This window comes from Molossus molossus, unplaced genomic scaffold (assembly GCF_014108415.1).
Source record: "Molossus molossus isolate mMolMol1 unplaced genomic scaffold, mMolMol1.p scaffold_m16_p_1, whole genome shotgun sequence".
Taxonomy (NCBI): Eukaryota; Metazoa; Chordata; class Mammalia; order Chiroptera; family Molossidae; genus Molossus; species Molossus molossus.
Genome location: NW_023425344.1, coordinates 11,301,804 through 11,316,948, shown reverse-complemented (window position 1 = coordinate 11,316,948; position 15,145 = coordinate 11,301,804). Strand labels below are relative to the sequence as shown.

The 15,145-nt window shown below is 32.9% G+C and overlaps 1 protein-coding gene across 10 annotated transcripts in view; it reads left to right on the top strand.

Annotated features, from left to right (window-relative positions):
• The window catches only part of LCORL (ligand dependent nuclear receptor corepressor like), a 143,321-nt gene that overhangs the window by 48,363 nt on the left and 79,813 nt on the right, over positions 1-15,145 (top strand). For 9 of the 10 annotated variants that reach the window (XR_004958321.1, XM_036251930.1, XM_036251868.1 and 6 more), the window contains exons 2-4: positions 2,349-2,414; positions 13,013-13,092; positions 14,020-14,149. Coding sequence is in view for 9 of the 10 variants with exons in the window: in XM_036251930.1 (XP_036107823.1) it covers positions 2,349-2,414; positions 13,013-13,092; positions 14,020-14,149 (276 nt within the window). In the remaining variant the exon portion in view is untranslated. Of the gene's footprint in view, positions 1-2,348; positions 2,415-7,584; positions 7,631-13,012; positions 13,093-14,019; positions 14,150-15,145 lie in introns of those variants that run through there. The other variant, XM_036251887.1, reaches the window with a different exon arrangement.

The window sequence follows — 15,145 nt, the reverse complement described above, 5'->3', positions numbered from 1 at the left end:
AGGAACCGAACCTGGGATTCCCCAGTCTGCAGGCAGACGCTCTAACCACTGAGCCAAACTGGCCAGGGCTAGGAAAAGCTTTCTTAATCTGATAATATTTATTTTAAAAATAATCTAGCAAATATTATATTTGATGAAACTTTCAATGCTTTCTCATTTAGATTGGGTATAAGTCAAGGATGCCTGTTGTCACTAATTTTTATCATAATGGAGGTCTTAGCCAAGTCAGTATGTAAGAACAGGAGAAAAATTTAGTAATAAGGACTGAAACGGAAAAAATCAAAACCACCATGATCTATAGATGATATATTTGAGTATGTAGAGAATCTCCAGATAAATTAAGAGTTTAGCAGTGATGCTAGATGCAACGTCAGTCTGTATACAGACATCAGTTGTGTTTCTATAAACCTGCAAGAAACAAACTTACAACTAAAGACATCATTTATAATAGCACTAACAATGTGTAGTATGAATACATTTTAATGGGATATGTGTAAGACCTTGTTCTTATCTAGCAAGGAACCCAATAGAACAAAAGTATAAGCCCTTGTTTGCTTTCTTCTTTTCAGGCTTAAATGTAGGGAATGTGTATTGTTTAAATTTAGTAAGCTTATATTGGGAGAGGTTATAATTTTGTTCAATATACAACAGAATGACATCCTAAAATAGTTGTTTGCATTGTTAATTTTTGGAGTCCATTGATCACAGCAAAATTGAATTAGATTATCTTAGTAACAAAAAGAGATTTGTGGCTTGTTCAGTCTGAGGCTTTACCCAGTATGAAAGTCAGATCTTCTATAGCATTCTTGAAAGCTCTCTCTGGTGCTAGTTCATTCACTTTTCTGCCTGAAATTTCCATTCATGGGAAGAGTCCTGAATTATTTCATAAAGATTTTAATACATATATATTTTCTAAATACCATGATAAGTACTTTACTTTGTCAATGCAAGTTGGAGATGCATTATTTCTTCATATTCTACTAAGTGAAAAAAATGTTGACACTTTTTTTACTATGACACACCATTAAAGCATATGATGATTTATGAAACATTTTGATAGTAATATTTCTGCTTTTTATAATTTAGGAATATCACTGAGAAAATCTTTATCTTGCATTTTTCAGATCTATCATGCTACTACCTTTTACTATTTTTCCTCGCTAATTTAAGCATTATTTACGAAGTTCCTTTTCTTGCCCAGGCCGTTTTGGCTCAACGGTTAGAGCGTTGGCCTGTGGTCCAGAGACACCCGGTTCAGTTCCTGCTAAAGGCACATGCCTCGGTTGCAGTTTGTCCCCGGCCCTGGTTGGTCATGCGGATGGCAGCCACTCGATGTGTCTCTTTCACAGCAATGTTTCTTTCTCTCTCTCCCTCCCACTCTATCTGAACAAAAAATGGAAAAATGTCCTCAGGTGAGGATAAAAAAAAAGTTCCTTTTCTTAATTTCCCACTTATTTAACTATTCTGGTAATTTTCCTTTTGATGCCTTGTAGTTTATCAAAAAGCTGCTTAAAATTGAATATAATACAGAGTTCAAAAAGAAAATTGCAAAATCTTGAAATCAGTATATCCAGAAAGTAGAACACTATGTAAGTTCAAGAACGAGGGTTTTAACTTGACAAGATTTTCAGTAATTTTTTTAAAGCAGTCCATACCCATGAATAAATTGTTGTGTTGCAATTTTTACAAGTAGGTTAAAATTTTATACATCATACTTTTTTTTTAAAAGTCCTCACCTGAGGATATGTTTATTGATTTTAAAGAGAGAGGAAGGGAGAGAGAGAGGAACATTTTGAATCCTGCAACCTAGGTGTGTACTCCCACTGGGAATCATACTGTAACCTTTGGTGCATAGTACAATGCTCTAGCCAACTAAGCCACCTGGCCAGGGCCATGATACTCTTCATAGCAAGAATTTCTCCCCATTGACACTCATTTACTCATTTTTGTAATTGAGATTACAGATGTTACTTTTTTTAAGTTAATATTTTTATAACAAATATGAACAGAATTATACATCTTTTCTCATACCTTCTACAAAATTATTATGAAAGAAATCTGCCTATATTATTTTAACCTGGAATATTTCTAAATGACAAAATATTTACCTGTTTTAGTAGTGAATATTTACATTTGAATATTTCTTTATAATCATGTAATTTCTGAGTTATGTATGACTATTATGTTATATATTTCCTAGTTCAACTTACTTCAACTAAAGGAAAAATGACAACTCATTGTATGTTAAATTTATAATTTTCTGGTTTCTATAAAGTTTATGGTTTTTTATTACTGTAAAATTAAGCCTTTTTAGTTGTTAACATACTTTTCTTTCTTTAATAACACAGGTTTTGAGAGTATTTTAGAAGGGCTTTATGGACCACGGCTACGAAGAGACCTCAGTTTATTTGAAGGTAATGTTTTATTCCAAAATTTTAACCTCTGTTCCATTTAACAAATGAAAAATGATTGTTCTACCCCAATTTCATACTAAACGTGAATTTGTTATTATTTAATTAGAAAATATTTTAAATGAATAAATACAGTGATCCAAATATTCCTATTATTACATGATGTTATAATCTTTAAAAAATTTTAGTACACTGATCTAAATAGAAAATGAAGCTTGTTTTTGGCTCAATGGTAAAATTTTATTTTTGTCATTTTATACATTACATTTCCTGACTTCTTAACGAGGACTTAAAGGGGTTTAATTAAATAAATATCTCCTGTTGCTTTTGATATAGGCAGCCTAGAACTCAGATTATCACTCTGAGAAATCCTGCCATGTGGGTTCAGAGTTTTATGTTTATGTATAGCCTCTATTTATTATAGCTTCCTCTTCCAAATGTTGCATAAATCCTGGTGTAAGATTTTGATATGTGATATAATTGCTGTGATAGCATAGTTTAGTTGTTTTACTTCTTAATTGAAAACGTAGAGCACAAGGAGAGAACTTTTTTTAAACATCTGAAATTTCATAGTACAGTTAGTTCACTTCAACTTTGATTTTGATCGAGTTATTTCTTTATCTTGACACTTTTGTGCTACTCTGTTACCTTGTTCTACTCTGGTACCTTCCATTCTACGAAGACCAAGGTCCTAGTAGACCTAAAGGTCCTTCTCTTTTGAGTTGAGGTAGTTACAGTGATAGTTTTCTGCTCATTATTTGTTAATGTTGAGGAGGATTATTGAGTTATGAATAAATAGCCCTAAATCTATCTTTGAAAGATCATTTGTCCCAATCACTCATCTTCAATCAGATGAATGATATCCATGCAGAACATGACTGTAAGGATTGAGACTCCAAAATATGCCTGTTTCAATATTTTATCACTCTTACAGCTAAGATCTTTTTTCTTTTATCTCTTAACTTTCAACATCTCTTACTGTATCATAGTTTAAAACCGAATTAAATATTTTTCCCTGCTATGTTTATAAGCAAAACTGATTTTAGTTTCACCTGTTTTTCTGAGCTTACAAATAAACAAAGGGAAAATCTAAAGAAATAAGAATTTAACCTATGCTTGATATTTCTTCAGCCTGCTGTTTTCATTCATGTCACAAGCCGGCATTATGCTTAATTGCCTTCTGATAACCCTAAATCCAACTTGTAATTTTTAGCCTCTTGCTTCCCTCACTTTCATTTATTTACATACATAGTTATATATATATTTATGTTCCTTCAGAAATTAGTTACTTATTATACAGAGGGCAGAATGTTCTAAGGAAATAAATGCATGTATTTTATTTTTAAACTATTATTTCCTTAGTGTACAAGTAACACATGTTCATCTTAGGAAATTAGAAAATATAAAAAAGCCTGAAAGAAAAAATTAGATCTATGACTCACAGAAAACCTTTAACATTTTTATATAAGTGTACATAGTTGTATGTATTACTTTATTAAAGTAGTATATACAGTATATATAGTTTTTGTACTTACTATATTCACTAGTATATCATTTGTGTATATAAAATTTTTGATTATCATTCTTTTTTAAAAAACTTACCTTTATTGTTGAATGTATTACAGATGTCTCCTCTTTTTTCCCCATTGACTCCCTCATCTCTGCTCCTGCCCTCTTCCTGCCTTTCTCACGCTGTTGTCTGTGTCCATTGGTTTTGTATATATGTATATAAGTTCTTTGATTTATCTCTTCCCGCCCTCCCTCCCCAATTCCTTTGAGGTTCCTCAGTCTAGCAACCAATTTCTACTTCTTAATTCCTTTACCTTCCCATACCCCCAACCCCCCTCCCATTTGGCACCCAACAAAAAGTTCTCTATGTCTATGAGTCTGTTTCTGTTCCACTTGCTCATTTTGTTTATAGATTCAATTGTTTATAGATAGGTATGTATTGCCATTTTATTGTTCATATTTTTTTTATCTTCTTCAAGAAGACCCTTCGACATTTCATATAATACTGGTTTGGTTATGATGAACTCCTTTCACTTTTTCTTGTCTGGGAAACTTTTTATATGGCCATTGATTCTCAACAATAGCCTTGCAGGATAGAGTAATCTTGGTTGTAGGTCCTTGCTTTTCATTGATTATCATTCTTAATGGCTGCACAGATTACATTGTGAATCTATTATAATTAATTTAACTAATTAGTTAATTTAATACACCATTGCTGTGTATCTTATTCCATTTTTTTTTTATTTCAATAGATCATATATACTTTATGTCTTCTTTTGTGCTTTTTTGTTGGTAGAGGATTTATAAAATTAGCTAAACATTGGAACTCAATCTTTTTCTCATGTATAGATAGGCACATACTTAATTTCATTATCCTTTCTCACCCCAAATGTTCTAGCTTTTCTCCAAATTTCATAGGTCAATTTTTTTTTTTTTGGCTATTTTTAATTAAAAATATTTCTAATTAAAGTTGTAGGCTTAAGTGTGATGGTACTAAGTATAGTAATAAATCTGTATCTGTATATAGGATGAAGATTGCTATATGTTTTGAAGGACAGTTAAACTAGTGTTATCAAAGTGTAGGGCCTATTGAAAAGGCATGTAGAAGCTATCTGTTGTAGACATCTCCAGCTTCTTTCTTATGGTCCTCTAAATAAGTGTGCTTTCTTTGTTGCTACCATTGTTGGTTTAATATTTAGATGCTAGGATTACAAGCGTAGGTATTTCTCACTATACATATCTGTATAGAGGAATCAAATAGATTAGTGTATGTTTTTAGAGAAATCATTGGAAATCTGAACCCTCCTTACTTCAAATAAATTGGAGAGCAGAGGATTTTGTATATTACTCTAAAATTTTTATAAAATTAAATGCATATTTTAAAAAATTTATAATATATTTACGTTAAATGAACCACATCACAAACCTGATACTGTTTCATTGGAAAAACTATTCTAAATTTTATACTCCTACCTTAAAAAATCAACTTTGGCAAACAATGTGTTTTAAGATTTTTGTGTTATGTATTGGTATTTTGAGAGGTTTTTATTTTAATTTGATTCAGAACCACCTTCAGATTGCATGGTTTTGAAAAAGCTTTTGAGTACTGCTAATTTTTAATTTGTTGGAAACAAAACAGAAGTTCTAGCTTTCTGTGTTCTTTGATCTGTTGTCTTGACTTTTTGTCCTTTTGGTTTTTTTCTTTATTGATTTTATTTTATTTATTTATTTTTTAAATAATTTTTCTTCATTAATTTTAGAGAGAGAGGAAGGGAAAGGAAGAGCGAGATAGAAACATCAATGAGAGAGAACATCCATTAGCTGCCTCCTACATGCCCCCCACTGGGGATTTGGGCCACACCTGGGCATGTTTCCTGACCAGGAAGGAATCAGTGACCTCTTGGTGCATGGGTCGACGCTCAACCACTGAGCCACACCGGCCAGGCCCTTTTGTCCTTTTGAAGAAAACATAACTGTTATTTCTTTTTGGAGTAAAGTGTCCAAGGATACTTTGAATGTCATAAACTTCTCAGTTTTATGTACTCCCAGAAAAGTTCTCTGTACTGTACCTTTTTTTCCTCTTTATCTCCCCAAAATTCACTTTTCCTGCTGTGACAGGACTTTTAGTCAATTCTTTTTCATATATTATTGATGAGCCAGCATATTTCAAACATGGGATCATCTGATATAGTTTCCCTGACTGTGAATATTTTATAAAAATATGAAAAGACTGCAGTAGGCCTATGTAACCTGGCTAGTAAAATCCTTACTGTTTTTTGTTGTTGTTTTTGTCCTGTGTGTGTCCACATTTCAAAGAGACATTAATTATATCAGCAGTCTTTTTTTTTTTTTGGTGGTCTGTGCCCCTAGCAGGAACTGAACCTGGGACTCTCTGGTCTGCAGACCGACGCTCAACCGCTGAGCCAAACTGGCCAGGGCTATAGCAGCAGTCTTCAAGCTATAGCATGTGGGCCAAATCATGCTCTTTGACTGGTTTTGGAAGGCCTGTGAGCTAAGAATGATTTTTACATTTTTAAATAGCTGAAAAAAATTTAGAAGTTAACATTTTATGATGTAAATATTATAAGATGTTCAAATTTATTATCTAGTTTATAAAGTTATATTAGGCCCTGACTGGTTTGACTCAGTGGTTAGAGCGTTAGCCTGTGGATCAAAGGGTTGTGGATTCGATTTCCAGTCAAGGGCATGTATTGGTTTGCAGGTTTGATTCCCTGGCCCCTATTGGGGTCCTGCGGGAGACAACCAATCGATGTCTGTTTCTCACATTGATGGTTTTTTCTCTCTCCCTCCCTCCCTCCCACCCACTCTATCTAAAAATCAATGGAAAAATATCCTCAGATGAGGATCAAAAAAAAGAAGTTATATTGGAAACAACAGCTTCTCATTGTTGACTGCTTTTGTACTACAACAGTAGAGTTGAATGGTTGTGACCGTATGACCTCTACAACCTAAAATACTTTCTATTTGGTGGTTTATGGAAAGGTGTGCTGACCCCTGGCTTATACAATGAAATTTAATATTTTTAGCTTAATATCCTTTTTCTAAGTGTTAACATTATGGTGATGGAGACATCAAAACTAACTTTAAATAAAACTTATTAAATAGACTATTTGGAATGCTTAATTTGTGTCAGGAACTGTGATTAACAGAGGAAAGAAGAATGAGTAAGTAGGATCTTTTCCTACTAGAAACTCATGGCCTAGTATTAAGTCAAAAGCCAATAGTTTTCTAATATGAATTGATGATTATTTATATTAAAACCAGAGAACCTAATACTATTTTGTAGTTATTTCTATCAATTATATTATTAGCTCCTATCTCTGTGTACACAGACTTCTCCAAATGTATTCATCATGCTGTTTATAATGCCAAGATTAGAGAAGCAAGCTTAATTATCCTGCAATAGGATGTTGATTAAGTAAGTTATAATATATCTCTTTGATGGATAGTTATCTTTTAAAAATGATTTAGAAGTATATTTGAGCACAGAAATTATTTGTGGTAAATAAGCATGTATATAATATGATCCTGATTTTTAAAATAGTTTTTATTTAATCCTAACCTGAGGATATTTTTCCATTTATCTTCAGATAAAGTGGGAGGGTGAGAGAGAGAGAAACATCAATGTGATCATCGACTGGTTGCCTCCTGCGGGACCCCGACCAGCCGGGGACTGAACCACAACCAAGGTACTTGCCCTTGACTGGAATCGAACCTGTGACTCTTTGGTCCATGGGCCAACACTCTAACCACTAAGGCAAATGAGCCAGGGCATAAATAGTGTTTTTAAGAGCAGTTTTAAATTTATAGAAAAATCTGGTAGAAAGTACAAAGAGTTCCCATATATACCCTCTTACTCGTCTTATAGGTCCCCCCATATTAACATCTTTCATTAGTGTGATGTGTTTGTTACAATTGATGAAGTGATATTGATGTGTTATTATTAACTAAATATAATTTACTCTAGGTTCATTCTTTGTGTATTGTACATAGGTGTGGTTTTTGCCAAATGCACAATGTCATGTATTCATCATTACAGTATCATACGCAATAGTTTTACTGCCCTAAAAATCACCTTATTCACCTTTTCAGTCCTTTCCCTTATTCCTAAACCATGTCAAACACTGATCTTTTTCCTGTCTCTAGTTTTTTCTTTTTTAGAATGTCATATATTTGGAATTATACAGTGTTTAGCCTTTTTATACTTACTTCTTTCACTAAGCAGTATGCATTTAAGATTCCTCTCTGATTTTCATGGCTTCATAGCTCGTTTCTGTTTATTGTTAAATAATACTGCCTTATATAGATGTACCACAGTTTGTTAATCCATTTACTCTTTTATATCTTGGTCAGTTTCAAGTTTTGGCAATTATGAATAAAGCGGATGTAAACATTTGTGTGCAGGTTTTTGTGTGGACATGTTTTCAATTCATTTGTGTAAATACCTAGGAGCACCATTGCTAGATTGTATGGAAAGACTCTGTTTAGCTTTGAAAAAACTTACAGACTATCTTCAAAAGGGGCCATACTATTTTGCGTTCCCACCAGTTCTTTTTGCTTTATGTCCTCACCGTCATTTGATGCTGTCAGTGTTTTGGACTTTAACCATACTGTAAGGTGTGTTGTGGTATCTTGTCTTAATTTGCAGTCCTCCAGTGGAATATGATTTTGAGTGCCTTTTCACATACTTATTTGCTTTCTGCATATCTTCTTGGGTGGGGTGTCTGTTCAGACAGGTTTTGCTATTTGGATAATGATTGGATCATAGAATAAGTGAGGAAATATATTTTTTCTAGAATGGATTATAGAGAAACCATCTGAGCTGGTGCTTTCTGTTTTGAGAAGTTATTAATTATTGATTTAATTTTTTAAATAGAAATAGGCCTATTGAGCTTATTTATTTTTTTCTTGTGTAAGATTTAGTTGATTGTGTCTTTCTGTCTTTTTTTTTTTTTTTAATCCTCACCCGAGGACATTTTTCCATTTTTTGTTCAGATAGAGTGGGAGGGAGGGGGGAAGAGAGAGAGAGAGAGAGAGAGAGAGAGAGAAACATCGACGTGAAAGGGACACATTGAGTGGCTGCCACCCGCAGGACCAACTAGGGCCGGGGACAAACTGCAACTGAGGTATGCGCCCTTAGCGGGAACCGAACCCGGGTCTCTCTGGACCACAGGCCGACGCTCTAACCGCTGAGCCAAACCGGCCAGGGCTAGATTGTGTCTTTCAAATAATTCATCTATTTAATCTAACGTTATAAAGTTTGTGGGCAACTGATGTTGTTCACATTATTCTTTTATTATTCATAGGATCAGTAGTGATGCCCATCATTTACTTGTGATGATTTTCCTTTTTTTCTTGGTTAGCCAGGCTAGAGATTTATCAATTTTCTTGGTCTTTTCAAAGAATAAGCTGATTCTAATTTTTGAAAAGGCATAGATGAACTAGAAGGACCTATTTATTGCAAGTGTTAATCATTATCTATGGATGATGGGATTGAATAGTTTTTCTTTTCTCCTTTGTACTTTTCAATATAGTTAATGTGTAGTTTCATAATGAAAAATTATTTTAAAATATATCGCCCACTGTTCAGTATTTTACCTCAAAATCAGCATGGTATTAACCACTCTTTCATGACCTTCATGAAAAATCTAGTTCAGTATTATTTTTTCACTTTTCATTGGGTTTTGTCTTTAGGAACTCCATATTTATTTCTTATGGTTAAAGGCTATTGAAGAGAATAAAAACATTCAAAAGAAGTGTGATTATTTAAAATAAAAGTAACATTGGGATTTATTAGGTGTTTTGCATATGTTTTTACTTAATTTTTACTACAGCCTTAAGCTGCAGTTATTATTATCCTCATTTTACAGACAGGGAAACTGAAGCTCAGAGAAAGTAACTTGCCCATGGCAGTATCTGGAATGTGGAAAACCCTGGTTCAATACTGAGGCCCTCTAATTCCACAGTGTGTTAGCCTTCCAAGATAGATTAGGTAAAATGATTGGAGAGAAACTGACTACATGTCTACAGCAGAAAGGTTGATCCTTGTCAGTCATTCATATAATATCATTTTTCATTATGACATTGCTTTTTATTAATAAGACTGTTTCTACAAAGTACACAATTTGACGCTTCTGAACTTATAGCATCATGTATTAAAATTTTAAAATGAGAGACAGCTTATTTTAGAGAGGATATCTGATTCATTGTCGAAGTATATGTGAATGATAAAATGAATATGTTCTGTTGTAGTTTTAATTTTTTCTTAATACTCGAGGATATTTTTCCATTGATTTTTAGAGAGAGAGGGAGGGGGAGAGAGAGAGAGAGAAACATTGATATGAGAGAGACACAGCAATTGGTTGCTTCTTTGCACGTGCCCAGACCAGGGCTGGGGATCGAACCTGCAACCCAGGTATGTGCCCTTGACTGAGAATCGAACCCACAATTCTTTGTTCTGCAAGCCAGTGCTCTAACTACTGAGCCAAACTGGCCATGGCCTGTTGTATTTTTTATTTATTTTTTATGAAATGAAAAAACCTGGTCAGAGGGAGAAATCTGGCTTACAGCTGATTTTTCAAAATCTGTTTTCATATATATATATACATACACACACACATACATACATATACACACATACACACGCATATATGTGTATATATATGGGCATATATAGATAGTATCCTACCATCATTCATTTGGACTCAAAAATCAAGTTACTGTAGAAAGAGTAATTATTAAATATTTGTAAAGTCATAGGTTTTTTAACCCAGCAGAATTTACTGGCATTTATATAATTATTGATTATTCATTGCCATTTATTTAACTATGCTGGCATTTATTTAAATTAACATTCCTTGAAGAAGCTCTGAAATAAATGAAGATAATCTCTGCATGCCCAGTGTTATTTTACAACTCGTAATGGTTTTAATTAATCCAAAGTTGTTCTTTGAATCAACATATTTTTCACTGAAACTTCATGAAAACTTACAGTGATTTTTCAGAAATACCCCTTCTCTAGGTCTACCACCTATTTTTCAAAAATCTTAATGCTAGCTTGCTCTTTCATATTTTCTGTTCAAGTGGTCATAATAAAAAGGCAGTTTAGATTTCATTGATCTAGCAAAATTATCTAATGCTTGTCATATCAGTCAAGTTTTTGCTATAGTAATGCTGCCTAACAAACAGCTCCAAAATCTATTTTATGCTTGTGGTTGATCAGATTCACTGGACTCCAGGCTGTGGGTGGGGATCACATCTCCTCATGATTCCAGGTCACAGACTGAAAGAGTAATGATTATATGGAGCAAGTTCTTCTCACATTGCATGGTGGAATCTCAGGAGAACTGGGGGAACTTGCTGTACTTTTTAAAGCCTCAGCTTGGAATAGTATACTGTCACTTCTCCATATTCATTCCATTGGTCACAGAGCTCTGGCTCCCTAGTAAGAGACACTGTATGATTCTGCATTCAAGAGTGTGAGGGTGTGATTCTGTTCTAGTGACAGTGAAAGGCTGAAAAAAAATTATAAATACACATAGCTACAGTTCTGGAGTTTTAATTGTATAGATTGCATAAATTTTTTGATTTGTCAGATTGTTTACAAAAGCATGTTTAATATCTTAAGGAGATATTAAGTTAAAATTATATGTCTTCTGCAAACCAGCGTTATTAAATATATGTGTGATAGAACAGGAGTTAAAAAAAATAAGACTGGTGATTCTACTTTGTTAATAGCTTTTGCATGGTGTTTGTAGTTTATAAAGTATTTCCTATTCTTTTCATTTGATCCACAAGTAAGTTAAGTGATGAGATCCTTATTTTATAGGTGTGGAAATTAAAACAGAAATTTTGTGACTTGACCAATTAGTAAATTCCAATCCTAGATTTTCACAGACTTCAAACACAATTATCTTTCCATTACCCTATTCTGGATCTTATGTTCCTATTCCCTACTTTTTCTAAGTTTGGGTAAATATCAGGAATATTTCTGGACCACTGCCAAAATCAAAGGAGGCTATCACTACACTCTTCCCAAAATTACATTATCTTCTACTCTAGCCTGTATATTTAGATCGATGCAAGAGTATCCTAAGGGCTGAATTTAACTAGAATTTATTCATTATCACTTCAAAAAAAATAAGGATATTTTCTGTGTAGTTTAGTGAAACACGTATTCAATTTCATTATGTACTTCAAAAGTACGAGAGAAAATTACTGTGGTACACCAGTGCTTTCCAAAATAGTGCCCGTGTAGCTACCTCAGATGATAATGGTTTAATAGTTTGAGGCTCTACATGTGAATTTATTTGGGAAAAGAGAGTGGGGGAAGTTCTTTTGAAAGGAGTAAGTTTGAAAAATCACTGTGTATCCCAAGTATAGTTGGGATGGCAATACTATATCTTTAGAAAATCCTTCATTAGAAAATGTTTGTTTTCCATAAATATTCTAATATATTACAGTAGTTGGATTATAAGGAACATTCTTCTAAAAAAAAAATCCATGTTATATGTTGAATAATGTAACTTGTTTACCTGGTTTTTGCTCTAACTCTTGCAACAAAGCCTTTAAACAATGAAATAAAAATCTGATCTGACTTTTTAGCTATGGATTTCTACTTTTTTCTCAGATAGGATTTCATGTTCTGAAATCTGTGGGCTTTTCTGGTGCTTTACTCCATTTCTCTGTTTTATGTTGTCTTTCATGATATGCAAAATTTATACCTTTTCCCCCCATATCTTTCTGTTCAGATTTATTTCATAGTGAAAATAAAAAATTAATAGGCAGTGATAAATTGAATATTTCAGATGGCTAGACGAACCCTATTGTTAGAAAATTAATTTTTAACTAGCTCATTGCTCTTGCTACTTTGTCCCATAATAGTTCAAAAATATTCTCCTTACAGCCTTCTGTTTATTTCTTTCTGTCACCAGTTTAATTTTAAAGTTAGACCCTTTCCCCTTACTGTTAGTAGTTAGTTTTTTTATACGAGCCATTGCTCTGGAGAGTGGTATTTTTATTTGTTTTAATAAAGTTAGTGTATTTAATGAATATTTTTCCCTCTTTTAAAGACTGTGAACCAGAAGAACTGACTGACTGGTCTATGGATGAAAAATGTTCATTTTGTAACCTACAGAGAGAAGCAGTCAGTGTAAGTTTTAGTGCTATGAAATTATTTCTAAACTATTTATTTGTACACTTGTAACACAATTTTTAAACTTAATTTGTTCTGAAATTTTATGACTTACAGTAGAATTTAAATACTGATTTTGGTAATGAGAAGAATATTAAATCTTATGTTAGAAGTCTATCATTTAGCTTATCTTGTAGGTGAAAATCCCAAAACACTCATCTTTTTTTTGCTTATTTCACATTCTTTCTTATAGCTCCCTGACTCATGAAATTCAGTTCAGATCTGTTTTGTATTTATATAGACAAGGCTGATCTTGGAGGCCTGGTTTGGTCTGAGACCATCCTACAGGCTGATTTCTTAGGAATCAGTAGTTGGAGGATAATGTGGTACTGCTTTTTAACTTTTTGCTTTCTCTTAAAGTCTTTTGGGTATCGTAATTATCTCCTGTGTAAATTATTAAATATTAGCGTTTACTATAAACAGGGCATAAACTAGACAAGCAGCATCTTCTTGTATGGTGGGATCCTAATTCTTTATGTACTGTTGTGAGAGGGCTTAGAGGAAATGAGAACTCAAGAACCTGTTCCTATTTTGGTCAGATTAGTAGGTAAACATATTTGCTTTGTTGTTAAAACTTTCATTGCTAGCATGCTATATAATGAATTTATTCAGTAATATATTTTGTCTGTTCTTCCCCTTTTTTGGACTCTAGTTTTGCTAAGGAATAAGGGATTTGACCCTCTATCAGAACTAAATTTTTTTTTTCCTGACTCCTGTTCCAAATTTAATGTTCTCTATATAATTTGATGTATTTAAAAGGTAGAACAAATGGGCATTTAGAGAATTAAATTTTTTGCCATTTTAATGGAATCCCACATTTAAATAAAAAGTGAGTTTTTAAATGTTTTTTGTTTGTTGTTTGTTTTGTTTTTTTAATAATTTTAGGATTGTATACCATCTCTTGAATCTTCACAGTCAACACCAACGGAGGAACTATCATCTCAGGGCCAGTCCAACACTGAAAAGATCGAATGCCAAGCAGAAAATTACCTAAATGCACTCTTTCGAAAGAAAGGTAATATTGGTATACTTGTTCATTTAAAATTTGAAATAGATATCTAATGTGTTTGAATTTTTCTCATACACACGATTTTTATATGTCAGTCTCTACTCCATTTTTTATTCTTTCTTTATCCTTAGTTTTTCTTCATATTTTCAGAGACATTAGGGTTCTCAATCACTGTGGAACTAGTCTTCTATTAGGCATGCCTTTTTGCAATTCTATTCTCAGATCTGTCCCTGACTTAATCATACATTTTCCTTATCTACTACACAGATGAGAAATTTTTTTATACTTCTGGTCTTCCTTATTTTGTTGCTGCTCTCAAGACTTCAAAAGTTCTTTCATGTTTATTAAGTGATAGATATATTATATCTTTAAGATAAGTTATACCATTTATCAGCCAGATTATGGAGTATATTTGCTGGCTTGCTATTTCAGTGTTTCTTTGGTAGCTTGAATATGCTTACTTGACATTAAAATATCAAGTATTCTTTTGATTCCTGTTTATCTAAACTTTTAAACCAAACAAGACTTGTTTCATTTGTGATCTTACTTAATATACATTATCAGGCAGATGTATGGAACCTTCCATATTTTTGCTCTTGGCCAATTCTACAGTAGTAGAATGTCCTAATTTTTACCATATGGTATAGAGGATTGCAGGTTTGGGAGAGGGGATCATTCTACCTCCCAACTTCCAGAGATTGAGAAAAACACTAGGTGTTGACCCTATTTGGAATTAGATAATATCAGACATTTTCTGTTAAATTGTTAACTCTCAGGTTTTAATCAATAATATTGAAAACAGTCCTCACTTTTTAAAACAAAAGGTTTTTTGGATAATCTTAAATGTTATGAGGTCTTTTATGTGTTGAACTATGAGAATTTTGTGATTAGAAGAATCACTGGTATATTAAAAGGCCCAAAGTTAAGTTATATTTTTTTAAATGTAGGGCACTGAAAATCTTTTCTTGTGTTAATGACATACTTAGTGTTGAGAAATTGACA